This window comes from Acyrthosiphon pisum, unplaced genomic scaffold, assembly GCF_005508785.2.
Source record: "Acyrthosiphon pisum isolate AL4f unplaced genomic scaffold, pea_aphid_22Mar2018_4r6ur Scaffold_20960;HRSCAF=22641, whole genome shotgun sequence".
NCBI lineage: Eukaryota > Metazoa > Arthropoda > Insecta > Hemiptera > Aphididae > Acyrthosiphon > Acyrthosiphon pisum.
Genome location: NW_021770374.1, coordinates 1,090,053 through 1,109,274, shown reverse-complemented (window position 1 = coordinate 1,109,274; position 19,222 = coordinate 1,090,053). Strand labels below are relative to the sequence as shown.

Sequence of the window (19,222 nt, the reverse complement as noted above, 5' to 3'; positions counted from 1 at the left end):
CGTAACGATCGTCAAAAAATTATGAACATACATTTTTGTTTTAAATCATGGTAAGTAATTGGTACAATATTATTATGTATATAAAATAGTAAAATTCATAATTACAATTTACATGCATATTTACATTATTATATTATTGCATTTAGGTTATATGGTATATTAGGTAACTTATGGTAACTAGTATAAAGTAGAGTCAAATATAAATTATATAAAACTTTACATCGTTGATCAATACTTATGGCTAGGGCTCGGATTTTAAAGCATAATAAATAACAAAAAAAGCACAAAATCGTTTTAAAAAAGCAAAAATGAAGCATATTTATTTTTTAAAAATGCAAAAAAAAAGCATGACTAAAAATTAACATGAATTAGTTATAATTTTATAAAACTGAATAAAAAATATTAATTTAAATTAAAAAAAGAATTTACTACCATGTATTTGGCAAGATTTTCAGAAGTGAAACTGACTCTATTGTCTGACAGCATGTTTTTATACATAGAAAACGAACGTTCTACATCCACTGAAGTGATCGGTGCATACTTCATGCAAGAGGTTTCGTTTAAATCAAACCCATGATAATTAATTTCGTCTGATGAAACGCCACACAGTATAGTATTAATGTCCAGTAATTGTTTTCAGCCTTTGTTTTTCAAAAGAACACGATTTAGCTTACCAGAAATAGCAGTTGCAATATCTCCATGAGCTTCATATAACTTTTTTTCTGCATCTAAAACAATATTTATACATGTGTTCAACGATTCGCCTAAAATTATACATATAATTTAGTATTATGATGTTAAATTGTTTAAATACTTTGTTAAAAGTTACCATATCCCTCTAATGTTGTAATAAATAATAATATCTGGTAGAAATCCAAAGTTGGTTGAAATATACACAATATTTGATTGAAGAGATACCTTTTGAAATAGTTGTTTCACTACTTTAACACATTGAGATTCTTCTTCGAAGTCTTCAATTACACTTTTTAATTCATTAAACTATTTGCAATAATACTGGACAGCTTTAGATCTGTTGATCGATAATCTATACATTTAAGGACGTTTCGCACTAATGGTACGGCACGGTCATTATTGCGGGTTTTCACATTTCTTATTAAGTAAATAAACATTTTTGTTTTATTTTTATAGCATAACAGACATATAAAAATTCCACAGTTAGAATAACTGAAAAAAGCAATAAAAAAGCAAAAAAAGCATTTTCACAAACAAAAGCAAAAATAAATTCGTTTATTTGGAATCAGATTGACGTGAAACGAATTTATGTATAAAAATTAGATTTCTATCTTAAATATATAAAAAGAAGCATTTCCTTTAAAATCCGAGCCCTACTTATGGCTTATGGGTGTCATATCTGTCATTTTATTGTATAATTACTGGTCATTGTAGTTTATTTATTATTACTCATTTGGAATTAATTCGTGCCTGAAATGTACTATTTTTTTCAACTTTTTCTTTATTGAAAGTTTGTCATTCATTTTCCTGGTTTCATGAAATAACCTTATATGATATTATCAATTAGTATAATGTTATGACGGCTTATTTGACTACAACTAAAATTTTGAAATAAATTTTATTCAGTTAGAATGTGTTTGATTTGATTCATCATCAATTGAAATTTTTGTCTCGTTTTTAATATACATGAGATGTGATTTTGTCTGAATATATCTTCTGTAACCTTACATATTGTGACTAAATCTGTGTTTGGTTTTTTTAGATGGCCTCTATCTTTGATAATTGCTAAACTATTGCAATGGTAGTTGCCCTGTAACTCCATTATACAAGACTCACAATTCAATTTTTTTTAAGACTTCGGAGCACAAACCCTGCAATGTATGAACTAACATCTTTAACATAGAGTCATTGTATTTAAATTAGTTAACTTTGCATTATCTATGTTTGTAATGTTTTCATTTAATTGATTATCTTCATTTATGATTTCCACAGCTGAAGGGTTTTTCAAAGTATTGTCCAGAGCTTGAAAATTACCGTACATGGAACTACGCATTTGGTTGTGAACTAATAGTCTTTTGTATGCTGTTTGGAACTGATGACAAGTTGGATTGTCACTATAACCACATCTGCCCCGAATGGCACTAAAAAAAGTTTCAAGGTGGTCTTGACTTAGCTTGTAAGTTAGTAAATAAGACATATCACCCTTTTCATTTAAAATTGTATAATAATCCAAAGCATTTTGTATGCCAAAAATCATTCCGATAAAACCTGTTTTGCGTTGTTGCGCCAGAATAATTCATACGAATTTGTAGTCGACTACTCCGACTCGCATAACTAGTCTCGAGGTGGGTGACCAAATAACAGAATATAATACAACGTGAAATATAATATAAATATAATAATATGATTCTGTTGATCAATATAAATACCTATACACTAATAAACAAATATGGGGGGCCCAATAATATAATAACATGTATAACAAAATAATAATATTATGATCCATTGATCAATACGTAAGAAAAAAACAATAATTTGAATTACGATAATATAAGGAATGATAATGTAATGATAATAGTGAATCGATCACCCGGTATTGAAGATGACGTCGACTGGTTACTGGTATGGACTGCAGTGCTGCCACCCGGAACCGTTCGACATCGAATATGAGAAGATTATGACGTCGACGTGAAACGACGGGTCCACCGACCTCCAATGGGGATTCCCGCGTCGACGATTCGACGCTCGTTATTTAATGAAAAACACGGCAACACGCACCCTGACGAACGATATAATATCGCGGTGGTGATACACGATAGTCGGCAACGTGGTATAGAACGCCACCAAAATCCGACACACAACACAATGACACCTAGCGGTGTCGTCAGCTCACACAATCCACGCGAACGGCACAAAGAAACGCTCCACACAAAGAAAAACCAATACACGGCGATGATAAACAGGCCACCGATACACCAATAGCGGATACGTATGGCACAGCCCCGACGACCGAAGACACCGAAATCGGCCGAACACCCGAACAGGACAATTTTTGCTCCGAGAGAAGTGCACATAGTGGTGTTCACATTTGCTCCATCATATGTTACTGAGTTTAGGTTTGCTCCAGTTTCACCAATTAAGTCTATAGCTGTTTTCAACACTAAAGTATTTCTTGCTTCTGGAATTTCGTCATTGTCTAACTCATAGTCTGTGCCCATATTCACAAAGCCATATACATTTTGACAAGTGTCAATTTCTACATGTTTTTTTTTTATGCATATTTCATCAACAGTTAAATTACAGTACACTGGTCCTTGTTTAGATGTAATACTAATAGCATCTAATGATTCTTGTGTAAAACCCGGCTTTCCATCAACTACTGTGTACCAACGACGCAGTGTTCTGGTATGTGGTAGAATATTTGAAAAGGAATTGCGCACAAAATCATATGCCTTGGGTGAATAGTAATGAAGAGTTAATGCAAACCTCCTAATTTCATTACTATATAATTTTTTATTCTCCAAATTGTTTGGCTATTAAACTGTTTAAAACATCTGACCCCAAAGCCTAGGAAAAATAATTATATATAAAAAAAAAATAATAATATTATTCGTATTTGCAGTTAACACTCAACCAACCACCATAATCAATTAAATATGACTGTAACAATAGTTTAGATTACATTTAAATCCAAGGCCTAAGTAAAAAAAAAAAAAAACATATATTGTGTATTTGCAGTTATCGCTCTCAGCCAACCACCAAAATGAATTAAATATAGTAGCAATAGCTTATGTATATAAATATACATTTTTGTTAAACAAAATATATTTGTTTAATTTCATTGTTGTATACTTTCTTATTCTTCAAACTGTTTTCCCGTGTTTTTAAAATATCCAAAACCGAAGATTAAATAAAACAGTTTATTTATTAAAAAATAATCATTTTTTTGTGTATTCCAAGACAACACTATGATACCTACACACACACTCAACTAACCAGTAACCACCAAGATAAATTGAACAAAACAGTAAAACAATTTGTACATAAAAGTTTTTATTTTATATCAACAATTCAACATATCCAAATTCACCTTCAAATTGTCTGCTGCAGCATCTGAAATATAACAATTTGACTGCAAATCAGAAATTATTGATTGCAAGGATTGGACCTTAGTTTGTAAACGACGATTTTTTTTCCATCAAATGTTTAGTTTTTGAGCGAAGACCTGAAATGGTTGATTGGACAAGAGGAAAATTGCGACGTGCTCTATTAGGACTACTAAAATCATTAATGCTAAGGTCCCCAAAACGTGTAGAATTACTGGATTTTGAATTTTTTTTGGTAAGAGGTGAAATAGAATCAAATAATTTTCTGAAAACAAAAAATTGTTTTATTTTGGTTATTCATATAATAAGTAGGTAATAGTTATGAATATAAATTTACCTCTTAGCATTCACTGGTGAATCTTCCACAAATGTATCATTATTATGATCTAATGTTTGGGACAATGGTGAATTTAAACTGGTTGTAGCAGTAGCACTGAAATTTTAGAATATATTATATAAATTAAAAAAAAAAAAAGAAAACTTACTTTTTAGAAGCGAGAGGAACAGCATCTCTTAAAAGGATCATCCGGCCTCCACTACTGATAAAATGTTCCTCATCAAAATGCTTAGAACATACACGATGCCAATTATAGACCTCAGTAAGCCCAAAAGCCCTGCATCCAGGCACCTCGCCTATCATCTTTAGGAAATCTATTATATTATAATAATTAAATTGATCAGAGAAAAACAAATTATGACAAATAATATTTTATATATTATTCTAATACTTACAAATGGAAAGATAATTCTTCATTTGTATTGGATTTTGATTTGCACACCACGCATATGTACCATTATAATAAATTGAACGTGTATTCTGTTAAATAAAATGTCAAATAGAATAATATGAAAAATATTATGGAGGTACGTGACAAAAGTTAAATAATTTGAATATTCAAATAATTGACAATTAAAAAAGGCACGAAATTTGAATATTCAAAATGACAATTTAGCAAATGCTAATAATGTAAACATTCAGTTTCATGTGTTTATGGTAATTTTGTTTAGAGTAAAGTACACCTAAATAAAAAAATACACGCTTTTCCTTAATTTTTTGATTCTGAGAGGAGCGAAGAATGTATTAATTGAAGATTTACTGTTATTATAGAGAAACTATTGATATTTGAGAATCAATATTATTTGGAAATGGATCAAGCTCGAAGGCATCTCCAGGTAATAGTTTTTGAAATTTTATTTTGAAATCAAAATACCTATATATTATTATTTAAATATATTATAAGTTGTAAGATGTATTTTAAATATAATTTCAGATCAGATCTCATCTATCTCAGGTAGATAGAGCAGAAGTTACCTCTACAATAAGAAACTATACTTAACCACAATGAAGATTTAGCCATGTTTTTGCGACGAGCAGGCCATCTTATGGATGGTTATTATCGAAGACAAGTCCGACCTCAACCAATGGTAAACTTATATATTTATATTTTATTTTAATAAAATATAATATCTAAAATGTAATACCTACTAATGATAACTCATTATTTTTTTTATTAGGATCAATATTGTATGTATTCAAGTTAAAGCCAGTAACTTTTAGGTTAGATATGACTTGACATAATTTTATTCATGACCCTTTTATTTTAATAAAAATATTATACTTATTTTTAGACTTATATACCAATTAATAACTTATACAATTTTTTTTTATACAACTTTTATAATTGTAAATAATTAATTTATACAACTTTTTTTACAAAATTTACAACTTGGCAAATAGTTATAGGTTACCCCTATTTAAATATTTTTTTTGTATTACTACTTATATAATATCACTGTATAAGAAAAACGATTCTGATCGAAGACTTATGATATTTCTAAGTATATTCGATGATATTATTGTAAATAAAGTAATTTATATAATATAACCTATTTAGTATTTACATGGTAGGTACCTTAAGGTAACAATTGTTTTAAATTTTCAATCATTAGCGATAAAAGTTTAACATTTTATACATTTATAAGTTATAACTCAAAAATAATTTTTTGACAATAATTGTTATAGAAAAAAAAAATATAAATTATTATAAAAATGTCAAATATTTAATATAAACACTTTTTTATATTTAAAGAGCTTTAAAAAAATAATAAGAAATGAAGTAAGTGTGAAAAAGTGAGCACACTCAAAAATAGTGAGGATAGTGAGTACGTAGCAACCCAGTTAAAATAACTACAGTGAAACTTTCATATAACAAACTTCCATTTAACAAAATGTTCAGTTTAACAAATTATTTTTGAGAATCATGACTTTCATTTTTAATCATGTATTAATTCTATTTAAGAAATTCCTCCATAGTATGAATTTCTTATGTTTCCCGTGTGACTTCATTATACGGAAGTTTCACTGTATTAATAATTTATTTAGGAATTCTAATGAATTTGTACTGTAAAAATATTTATAAATGTTTAGATTTATGTTTACTTGACTTACCTCAGGCAAGTTAAATAGTGCTATATTGAGGCTCAGAACTGGTGTCTCCGATAGTGATGCAGTCTGGTAAAATAACGCTACCTATATGCTTTAATGCAAAATCTTCAAAAGCCGGTAGATTGCAATGTAAGCGAATATTATGAAGTGTAGTACATGCATTGACAATTTTACCTGCCATGCCAGGCGAATACATAAGTACTCTCTGATACGATAAACATGCCTCACCGTTAAAAAAAACTCGATTATCAATAAAAAGAAAAAATATTAACAGAGATGTAGAAATTCCAAACAAAGTACCAGTTAGTCGTCGTCAACTTTTTTCTAATTTTGATTTTGAAAAAGGTGATAATATGTCAGGAATTCAGCCACTAGCTACCCCTTCTTTAAGTCAATCAGATCGTGAAAGTTCTCAACCTCAAGTAAATGCACAACAAAACCATAATGAAATTAATATGCCATTCATACCACCAATTTGGTCAATAAATAATAATAATATGCATTAAAGTCCCTTATTTACTAGTTTAGAAGGCGTCACAAGTATTATAGAAAATCTCCCTTTTTGTACACCAATTAGTATTTTTAATATATTATTTAACGATGAGATTATGAATTTAATTGTTTTTCCATCAAATCTATACGCCCAACAAAAACAAACTAAAACTGGAAGATCATTTATACGAACAAATTTATCAGAAATAAAAACCTTTATCGGAATAAATCTTCTGATGGGAATAAAAAAGCAGTGTAGTTACAGGGACTATTGGTCATCTTCGCCAGATTTGCACGACTCATACATTAGTAGTCTTATGACCGTCAACCGTTTCGGTTGGCTATTGACACATATACATTTAAATGACAATACAGTTATGCCAAAAAAAAAATACAGATAATTACGATAAGTTATACAAATTAAGACCATTTATAAGGTATTCTTTTATCTAATTTTCAAAAAACATACAATCCACATCAAATTGTTTCTATAGACGAGAGTTAAGTTATGGTTAAGTTATGTTTAATTATGGTTAAGTTTACAGGAAGAAACTCAAATAAACAATATATGCCAAAAAAACCCATCAAAAGAGGTTTCAAAATTTGGTGCTTGGTAGACAAACATGGGTATTTGTGGAATTTTGAAATTTACTCTGGGAAAGTTGGTGATAGAGTTGAAAATCAATTAGGAGCCCGCGTAGTCAAGCAATTGTCACAACCACTCCAAAATAAAAATCATTTATTATTTTTTGACAATTACTTTACTAATTATCCACTCATGACATATCTCAAGTCAAAAAATATCCATGCATGTGGAACTATTAACTTAACAAGAAAATATTTGCCTAATTTTAAAAAAGATAAAGATTTAAAACTTGGAGAGTATGATTGGTTTGTCGATCAAGGTGACGTTTCAATTGTTAAATGGCGCGATAAAAGAATTGTTAGCCTTTTATCAAACTTCCACAACCCTGAAGATGTTACAGCGGTACAAAGAAGATCAAAGGATGGTTCAATAACTATGGTTGCATGTCCAAAAGTGTTAAGTGAATATAACAAACACATGAACTGTGTCGATAAATTTGACCAAAACAAAAAATCATGTGAGATTAATAGAAAGGCACGTAAATGGTGGCATAGATTATTTTTTCACTTTATTGACACAGCTATTGTTAATTCACATGTAATCTATAAACAAACAACAAATACAAATATTACAATGAAAGATTTTCGTCGAGAAATATCTAGAAGTCTTGTTTCTAAAACATTGGTGGAAAAAAGATCAGCACAAAATAAAACAAAAATAAGCCCAGTAGAATTGAAAAAAAATAAACCATCTGTACCAAATATAATTCGTCTTGAACAAGCTGCTCATCAACCACAAAGAGGTACAAGAAGAAGATGTGCCAGATGTAGCACTAAAAAGAACAAGGTTCGTACAGAATGGATGTGCTGTGTGTGTAATGTTCCGTTGTGTTTGGGAAAAAATAAAAGCAAAGCATTTTACCACAATGCACAGGAAGGGTAAGACTTTTATTAAAACAGGAAACACATTTACCAGTTTCAATAACTTTTTAATTTTTACTATTTCAGATTTTGTTCAAACAATAATTCATAGATCACAATAGTACAATAAATAAAAAACAAATTTTAATGGAAAAAAATTGTTTTTATTGTATTTAACATTCAGTTATTTTTTATTTGAACTTCTTTTTTAATTTTTTTTTTATAAATTCAATGTATAAAAATATAATATACTTATAATAATATATTATTACATCTAATCAGTTAATAAAAGTTTTTAATCTAAAATGTAATATTATTTTTATTTTATTGATACCCGATAAAATCTACCTATCACATACTGCATGGTGGGACATACGCCATCCCACCTATAACAACTTTTTTTTTAAAAACATTAAATTTTTTTTTACACCAAGATCGTATTATTTACCAAAATAATATTTGATTTTTATACTCAAGTCAATAAATGTCTAAAAAAACGGTGTCCGTGCAGCATAGGTATAAAAAAAAATCAGACCACCGTGCCGGAAAGAGTTAAATATACAATTATAACAATGATAATACAAACAATGCTATTAACCATATGCATAGTATGTGCGTTACAGGTCACCTAAAACTGCTTGGGTGTTACATATGTAACCAATACCAATCAAACACGTAAATTTGAATTACATAGTCAAAATTTGAGATACACTGTACAACGATAATTTTGTGATCAAAAAACAAATTGATTCCATTATTATTTTTATGTGAAAATGATTACAAAAAATTCGAGCAATTTGTGTGCACCGGGCACTGCCTGTGCGGCCGCGGCAGTCGCACACGCGTTTCCCTCTTTCTACCCGTAGTCTAGGTATGAAGCCTCCTCGCACAGACGATTATCATACCTTAATTACAGCAACCAGAGTATTGGCTAGAAGTTTTAATATAGCTATAACATTTATAGGATTTTTTAAGTTGTCATCTTCTATATGACCCCTGAAAGATACATTTTGGCCACCTTGTGTGTCAGTTACAAATATTATACGCGTTAAAACTGCGGTCCAAGATATTTTATTTGAATTCCCATTAAATACAAATTCACTTATTTTATTATATATTATTTATAAAATATACCAATAAAATAAAAAATAAAGATTACATTTTAAACATTATTTTTTTGGTAGTAATATTTTTAGCAGACAACAAAACTTGTTTTTGCGTTTACCAACAATTACAAAAGTGGACATATCATTTGTGTGCTTTAAGGTATCGTAATAATAATTATGGCTATTTAGCGGTTGTATGAGTTCATATAACTAATAACATATTATCTAATAATAATATGTAGTGGTGTCTCGAAGGTGGTATAAAAATATTAAATGTGAGTCAAAGAAAAAAGTTCAAGCCACCACTGAAAATACGAATAAAATGTATAATATTATTATAAGTGATAATCGCGTCCACGACAATATATGATGTAACGTGACGATTTGCGCACACAGTATAATAATAAGATAGGTAGTCGATTTAGGACTTCACGTTCACGATATATTTAATAAAAGTAATATGACGATTCGCGTGATTGTCCAACTACTTTTCATCAAATTTTATAAGTTGACAAATTATAAGGTTATTTAATTTTCTTTAAAATTTAAAATATTATGTAGATGAAATATGTAAATATTTTCAAAACCATTAGTTTTAATAGTTAATATAAAATTTCTAGTATTTACGTAACACCAATGACCACAATGAACCACAATGAACCACTATGATTGTGTACGAATCACAATTTAATGTTGTCTTTCAATGCAAAATAATTGTAAAACTAACTCGATCTCTTTTCCCGCCGAATCTTCAAGTACCCGCTCTGCGTGACCGATTTCGAACGTCTCCGCGATCTTGTCACACACCGAACTCGACGCGCGTTCTTGCCTCGCAATGCCGGCGACACGAGAAAGTGTTCCAACTACCCGTCCGATACATTACGACGCGAGGGATGTCTCGCTTGGTTTGACGCGACTGGCACTCATCCCGAGTACGCGCGACATTCCCCCCCCTCCCGAATGAAATCACGTGCAGCGACAGACGTCTATGAATTATTACCGTGTATTTATTATCCGTAAAATAAACTTCTGTGATATTTAACCTTATGTTGTTATATCGTATCACCCACACTGTTGACCAACCCGAGTATTCGAATTGCCTCAAAAAATAGTTGTTCAGCACGCCATTCCGATTACTACTATTCATTAGTAAATATTGTTACACCGGGTCGTAATCGTGATAACAATAGTGTATTTAGGCAATGCACTTTGGGGTAAAATATTATTAATAATGATATTCAATTTCCAAGCCCCACCCCAGTTGATACAACAGTTGGAACAATACCCTACTATTTAGTGGCAGCTTAAGTATGTTACTTCCTAATGTTATTTGATCTCATCCTGGTCGAGCTAAAGGAAATATACTACTCGACAAAGCAATTTTAAATTACAGTTATGTGACCCAAATAACTATTTAAAATATATATATAATACAATTAAAACTATAAATGTAGATCAGTGTTGCCAACCGTACGGTCCCGGTTGGGGAAATACGTTAATTTGGCCTCCCATACGGTCCACGGACGGACCTTTCAAAATCATGGAAAAATATGGTAATTCTATTTACCGATATGATTGTCATTATTCTAAATTCTTGAAATATTTATTGTTTTTAGGTACTTTAATTTCTAGGTTTAAACCATATAAATTACAGCTAAGTAATATACAAATTTAACCTATAATACTGTTTTCGCGCATTATTTCACGACAAAACGAGTGTTCGAACTTCCGAGTTTTTGTTTTTGCCTATTGGCTGTTGGCTTATTTCAAATGTTTCGTTGTTCCGTAAATATATTTTTTAAATCGTATTAAATCTACTGTATACTTTTTTTCGTTTAGTCGATTATCCGTTGGTTTTATATATTTTTTATTATGATGTTTAATGAAAGTGATGATGACATTGATGCACCTTTGACTTCAACACCGCGTGGTGAAAGCACCCTAAAACTTGACCATAGAACTCAGAAATATAGGGCGGAATGGTAGCAACTACCCGGTTTCAAAAATTGGCTTGGACCAGTGAAATATAACATGGTGTCAGAAATAACAATAAAAAAACATGCAGCTTCTCTGGCACATTCAAAAAACGTTAAATATCCAATCCATTAACTTTCAGTCCTCGACATACTAAAAGTAAATGTTTATTTAGATATTGTAAATCATGATCACGATTACTGTAGAATTCAAGATGAAGATGATAAGTTGATTATATAGTTAATTGCATGTATTGAATCAAACTCATATAACACATTATTGTGATTTGTGACAATCCAATAATAACTGTTTACTTGTAAGGTATCTACTCAATTGTTTATTTGCATATATGATAGTAGAACCTCGAGTACTCTCTGTTCTTCCTATGCCCAATGTCCAGCCACATCAGCCACATGGTTACACCATAGTTCCTGGTACACAAAAGAACACAGAAATAATTTGTGATAATTTGGGTAATATGTACTACAAAAACAAAAGTACCGAAAATAAAATATGAGATTAAAATACATTTAAATAAAACTATTAATTTAAATTTTAAAGTTACACAGTATCTTATGACTTATGATTGTAACTGTTTAGCTATTTGGCATGCTTGGAAAAAAACAAGGAGGCCAATGTCGGGGACCTGCAGTCATACCATCAGATCGAGAAAACAAAAGTATTAAGTTGTCAAACCAACATAATCATCTAGTAAAACCATAAGACTTAGATGTTCCATTTCTTCGACAATACAAAGAAGAAAAGGCTTTAGAAAAAACTGTAAATTCATATGTGCCTTGTGGTATATACATGGAGTCGATTGTGAAGTTGGTATTCATAATTATCTTTGTCTAAAAAATAAAACAAATTTTAGTAATTTTATATTAGGTTTTATGATTAACAATTTAGGTAACTTATTACACCTACCTTTCTGATATAATGTTTGAATCTTATTTTTTTACTAAACAGTTTTCCAGAAGCTGCAAACAATTATACCTTCATTCAGTGTGCAGAAAAAATTAGGCGATTGCGACAAGGAACGTTACCAGAAACACCTCAAAATATTTTAGAGTTCCACAATTTACAAAGCAATGATGAAAACCAAATGTTTATAATAATATTACAAAAATTACAGTAAAATACAATTTGAATTAAATAAATTAAATCTATTTAATAATAACCTATGTATAGATTTTATCAAGGCCCATTGGTTGTGAATGGAGTTATTAACGGTGTCCTGTCTTGCAACATAGCCCATATACAGAAAATCAAACAACATTTAAGAAATGTATGTAAACGCAATATAAATTACTTTGTGTATAATTCTGTCTATCATTTTTAGGTCCGTATAGATGGTTGTGACGGGACATTCAAAACTGTACCAAAATTTTTTGGATAATGATGCTTATCAGATATTTTTATTCCATATCCTGCTCAAAAACGTCGTAAGTTTGTTAAAATTTATTCAATTATTATACTATAATCTAGTTTAATAATATACATACTATTTTTGTTTTGTAGAGCTTTCCACTAGTTCATGCTATCTTCACGGGCAAAACACAGGATATCTAAATACAACTTCTAATGTATGTCGGAATTGTTTTACTATTAAATTATGCAGATTTAATCATAATAACAGATTATGAGTATGGTCTACTTAATGCTGCAAAAATAGTATTTCGGAGAGTAAAGCCCAAGAATGTTATTTTCATTTTTGCCAGGTAAATAGTAACTTCTTTTTTTGTTGAATCTGAAAATATGTATTATTAATAATAAGTAATATTTATAGGCAGTCATACGGTACACTAGCGTTAAAAAATCTCAAATGTTTAATTTAATAACAACAAATTTGAATGCAATTTGTATACTAAGAATGGTAAATAATAAATAATACTAAATATAAATGAGATAATTATTTATTTATTTTTATGCTTAGATTTTAGCTTTGCCATACTTACCGGCTACAAGAATTGCTGCTTTACCGTCAATGGACGATGGTTTCAATGAAATTATAAAATATGTTAACCAATTCCCTGATTTAGCTGTGAAACTAAATTATTTTTTAATTGATTATATTTGGAGATATTGGTTTCTGACGATGATCTCTGAAAATATCTCAGTATATAATCAGGAAATAAGGACAAATAACTGACGCGGTCCGGCGCAATAGCTGTTTGAATTCAAACAGCCTTTGCGCGGAAGCCGCGCTGTGGCTTCTCAAACAAACCGCCAATCGACAACGGACGACGCCGGCGCGCGACACCCGCGCCAGGAACCGTCGGCCGGCCGCTCGGCGAACCGGATTGTACAAGTCAGTAGGGATGGGGTATCGAAACTTTTACTTGATTCTAGTATCGAAAACAAATATTGATATTAGCACAGATTATATGTTTTATATAATCTGTGGAAAAATATCGATATGAATAAGTATCGCATTAAAAGAAATGTATAGCAAATATGGCCAATGGGTATAATTGTTCTTAATTTAATTATCCTTCTTGTATTGCATTATATTGGATTATTATTGGATTTTTTCATTAAATATGTCTAAGGTATAAAATATATATAAATAATAATATTATAAATAGTATAAATAAATTATATAATTATAATGAATCAGTCAGTTTTAAAAAAAATAGGTCATTAAATTTTCAATTAAATCATTATGTATCATTATAATTAACATTAAAAATATCTTTAAAACCTTCTTCAGTTAGGTCAGCTAGAAGTAACAATTTCTGAAGTCAAGAGCTTGACAAGCGATTTCTGGCGTTGCCATTGTTTCCCCGGCTTTTGATTATAGTCTCATATAAATTTGTCAGCTATATTTGGATGTCTGGTCATGATATGTTTCCTTAGATTTGATGTGTTGCCACTATGCGCAACATTTTTTAAGGCAATCTTTGCACATCGCATATTCATTATCTATTTTTTTTTAAATAAATCCAAACATCACTTTTTGGAGGTGCCATTATAATTATTAATTTTAATTTATTGAGTTGCGTATATAACATAGAGTAATATAGAGGCGGCGTATCGGCGTTCTGTGGTAAATAACATTGATGCGGAAAGAGGCGCGGTTTTGCAGTGTGGCCCTTTCAAAAATTAAAAATATTGTACCATACATTTATTTTATGTAGTGTTGTCATGAATACGGTTAAGTTAATACCATTTTATTTTGTCATGTATTTTCTTTTCAACTGAAGTCGGACTTTCCGTTTGAATTTGTGCATAATTTACAAAGTTAATGTTTTATGACTTATGTTTATTACAAAAAAACTTTATAGTTTATATATTTATCCGTCTTTTTTCAATTTACAATATCGTTAAAAAATGCCTAGCTGTTTTATTTGAGGCAGAAGTAAAAATGCTAAATCAAAATCTGAAAATATCACTTTTCACAGGTAAGTTGTGTTGTGAAGTAGTATTAGAATTTTGTAATACCATAGCTGATAATATGAACCACATTTTAGATTTCCTGCTAAAGAATGCATTTTGCAGAAGTGGCATGGTTTTATCCTAAGTCATAATTTAGCAGTGGACAAAATTCATAAGAGGAGTATTATTTGTTCTCTTCATTTTGTACCTGAGTCATTTATTGTAAAGAATAATTTGAGAATACTACAAAAACACGCTATACCAACAATACAAATATCTAGAGTAAAATGGGTACCTATAATTAATTAATAATTTTATAAATATATTAAAAATAGTTATAAGATATTATGATCTATGAGTTTCTTGTATTGAATTCTTTGCCGTGATTGAAATTATAGGCAAAGATTAAGTATCCTGAATTAAAAGAAAATCTATTCCTAGCCGAACATAGCAATAGTAGCTCTAAACTTCCTATGAAAAAGATTTTAGTTCAAGTAATTTAATTTAATGTACAAGTTAAAAATGTAGGTATGTATCTAATAAAAGTATTGTTTATTAGGAATCTTATAGTTATGATCCTTCTCAAAATGTTGCGCCAACAATTGATCTTGATTTAACAGCAAGTACATCAGAAACCTTAAGTCTGTGTACGCCTGCAGTAAGAGTAAGCAATAACATACAACTTGTTTTTTCTATATTTATTATTAATGTAAGTATGTGCATTTATTTCTTAGGTGCCTAATATTAGTGAACTACCTGAAGGATTTTCTCCATTAGCTAATTTGGATCAAACTATGGCTAGTACATCATCAGGATCAGAAACCTGAAGTCTGTGTACGCATAGATGCAGAACCTGGCTTTACTAATGAAGCATTGAAATCGCTAACATTAAAAGTAACAAACTCTAACCATCCAATTTATTGTAGTCTCATGCTTGACGAAATGGCCATACGACAATATCTAGAGTTTAGTGGTTCAAAGTACTACTGTCGAGTTGATATTGGCAATGGCTTAGATAATGAAAACTTAGTTTTAGCTAAAGATTGCTTGGTTTGTATGGTTGTTTCCATAAATGAAGGGTGGAAACTTCCAATTGGTTATTTTTTAGCTTCTAATTTAAATAGCACACAAAAGGCTGAACTGACAAAACAAGCTTTATATGCTTTGAAAGCTACTGGTGTACATATAGTTAGTCTAACTTTTGATGGTTGTACAACACAAATGTTACCATGGCACGGCTATTAGGTTGTAATGTTGATGCTTCAAATTTACAAACAGCTTTTACAGTAGAATACGCAGATAAAGAAAAGGATGATATACCTATTTTCATGGATCCTGCACATATGATTAAGCTAATAAGAAATGCTTTTGGCGAAAAACAAATATTGCAACATGAAAACAGATTCATCAAATTTGATTTTATCGAACGTTTATTTTTATTACAGGAAAAAGAAGGATGTCATCTCGCAAATAAATTGAGAAAACAGCATATTTGTTTTCTTAAGCAAAAGATGAAAGTAAAATTGGCCACTCAATTATTGAGTAAATCAGTGGCAGATGCGCTAAAATTTTGTAAGCACAAGTTAAATATTCCAGAATTTGATGAAGTAGCGTCTACAGTAGAATTTATTGAAATATTTAATTCCGTATTTGATATCTTAAATTCACGGTCTTACAACGCCATTAATGAAAAAAAGGCACTTTGCAAAGAAAACTTTAATTTCATAAATAATTTTACTGAAATGTTTACAAAATATATTAAAAATTTAAAAATTAAAGAAAAAAATGAATTTGTACCAGTCTTGGGATCTAGTAGGAAAACTGGGTTCATTGGATTATTGGTTTGTTTAAATTCATTAATACTTTTATACCATAAATATATATCATACTTATCTACAGATAAGTTAGATTACATAAGGTTATACAAAATCAGCCAAGACCACTTGGAATTGTTTTTTGGAAGTGTTAGAGCACAAGGGGGTTATAATAACAACCCCACTGCACGACAATTTCAATCGGCTTATAAAAAATTGGTTGTCCGAATAAATGACGTAGAAACATTTAATAATGGCAATTGTATTCCCCTGGAACACATTGACATATTACATTATTCCAGTTCAAACCCTATTAAAGTAATAAATATGAATAGCAGTTGCGGCAATTCAAAATTAGATTTAATATTATCAGACCAGAATGAATTTGAAAACAATAGAGTTTTTGAATCATACTTAAATGACCATGACTATATTTTTCAACCAAAAGATGATGGTATCAATCTTTTTACTAAAGAAGTAATTATATATATTGCTGGGTTTGTAGTTTTCAAATTAACATCAGTCCTTCATTGTGAAACATGCATTAAATCATTAATTGCTGTAAATAAAGATTTATTTTTGAATTCACTGATTACTCTGAAGAATAGAGGAGGTAATAAAGGTGGGCTAATGTATTCTAGCGAAGATGTACTTCAAATATGCTTTCAGACAGAAAAGCTTTTGAAAGTGTATGATTATCAAAATAGATCAATCAACACAGTAAAAATTCAATCCAAGATCCTTGATTATGTTCTACACCATCGATACATTTTTAAGACTTTACAGTTTCATAGCGCAGAAAGTAATAGCCCTCTATCAGATCATGTAACACTCCTAATTAAATCAATCTCTCAAACTTAAATAAAACTTAAAGTTAATCATTGCTTAAAAAAATATAATGAAAAACCATCTTTAAGAACATGGTACAATAAGTTGACACTTTTCAGAGGCCAGTAACACTTTAAAATTTAAATTAATAAAATTATTTAACTGTAGCAGCTTTTGATTCATAATTTGTACCCTAAATAGTGATAAATAACAATATTAAGTGAAAAATAATTGTATTATTACAATGAAGAAAAGATTACTGGATAGTGGATATTTAAAATTTGTACATTTAAAAATATATGAAAGTTACAAAAGTTTACATTACCTATTTATGTTTAATATATGATATTCAGAGTCACTCTGTTAGGCAGGCCTGACTCAAGAGGTAGGTGACATAGGCCCACGACTAGGTCCGCATTTAAAAATATTTGAGGTAGTACTGACATGTATAGGGTGGAAAAATTTAAGTTTGCCTTGGACGTGGTTAAACGTTAAACGCTTGAGTCGGGCCTGCTATTAGAAGTGGTTATGGTTAGAACGGTTTTTCGTTTAATATTTAAAATTTTAAGAGCGGTGAGACGGTTTAAGTAATTACTAATTAAGCATTAGTTGTGGTCTAAGGTCTTAAACTCTGATTTTATTTTTTATTCTTATCACTCCGGGAGAACTGGGGTATCAACAGGCCATTCATGACAACCTTAGATCATATACAATGGATGGAGTCCATGCATATTACGCGTATAAAATGTGTTGAAGCCAACATAACTATAGGGACTATAGGACCTGTGACATCTGCGCTTGCGCGACTGTTTATCTTAACTGCGCGTCTGCAGCACTTTGCGCCAAACATTAATGATAAGAGACCAAGCGCATGCGCATATCACTGAGGTCCTACAGTTATGTTGGCTTCATAAATTGTTCGTATGACTCTATCCATTGTATATGATCTAAGATGACAACACTACATAAAATAAATGTATGGTACAATATTTTTAATTTTTGAAAGGGCCACACTGCAAAACCGCGCCTCTTTGCGCTTCAACATTACAACAGAACAGCGCCTCTATATTACTCTATGGTATATAACGTCTATATATGACGTCGTATATAACGTCTATAACTATCAGTCATATTGTCATCTCATATTGATAACTGATAATGAAAACTGATAAGCGATAACAAATAAATGATTCGATACCAATATTATTCGATACTAGTAATTTGTTATCGATATGAATAAAGTATTGAAACCATTATATCGATACAAAAAGTACTCGTATCCATGACTAAATAAACAGGCATGATCGCTAGATTACTGCACGCATATTTTATACATATATTATACTTGCACAGACTTAAGAAACACTAATATAGTAATATCATAGAAAAAATGTTCTTCACATTACAATTATATAGAATCTAGCTGAACCCGTGCACTTCGTTGCTCATTAAGTGTACCAACTCTATGTGACTCAAGCTTTGTTCAACTCGTTATTTAATATTCTGTGTGTGGTTCTAAAATTTATCTTAACTTTTCCGTTGTCCGGAATAAAAATTCTGATTCGATGCAGTACATTATCAGATAGGCAATCTACGTAT

General features: G+C 30.2%; 1 protein-coding gene across 1 annotated transcript; it reads left to right on the top strand.

The window, feature by feature from the left end:
- The first annotated feature begins 6,191 nt into the window (after positions 1-6,191).
- On the top strand, positions 6,192-8,645 carry LOC103311837 (piggyBac transposable element-derived protein 4-like). Its single transcript, XM_008191606.1, has 5 exons — positions 6,192-6,196; positions 6,800-6,947; positions 7,556-8,200; positions 8,385-8,541; positions 8,611-8,645. Exons 1-5 carry the CDS (start codon positions 6,192-6,194, stop codon positions 8,643-8,645), a joined length of 990 nt encoding a protein of 329 aa, XP_008189828.1.
- Positions 8,646-19,222: the final 10,577 nt, after the last annotated feature.

Excerpts from the sequence above, each read along its gene's own strand:
- LOC103311837 (XM_008191606.1), top strand. Across the intron at positions 6,948-7,555 it reads GTGAAAGTTCTCAACCTCAA|TTTACAGGAAGAAACTCAAA; the intron begins GTAAATGCACAA and ends ATTATGGTTAAG. Across the intron at positions 8,542-8,610 it reads TACCACAATGCACAGGAAGG|ATTTTGTTCAAACAATAATT; the intron begins GTAAGACTTTTA and ends TTACTATTTCAG.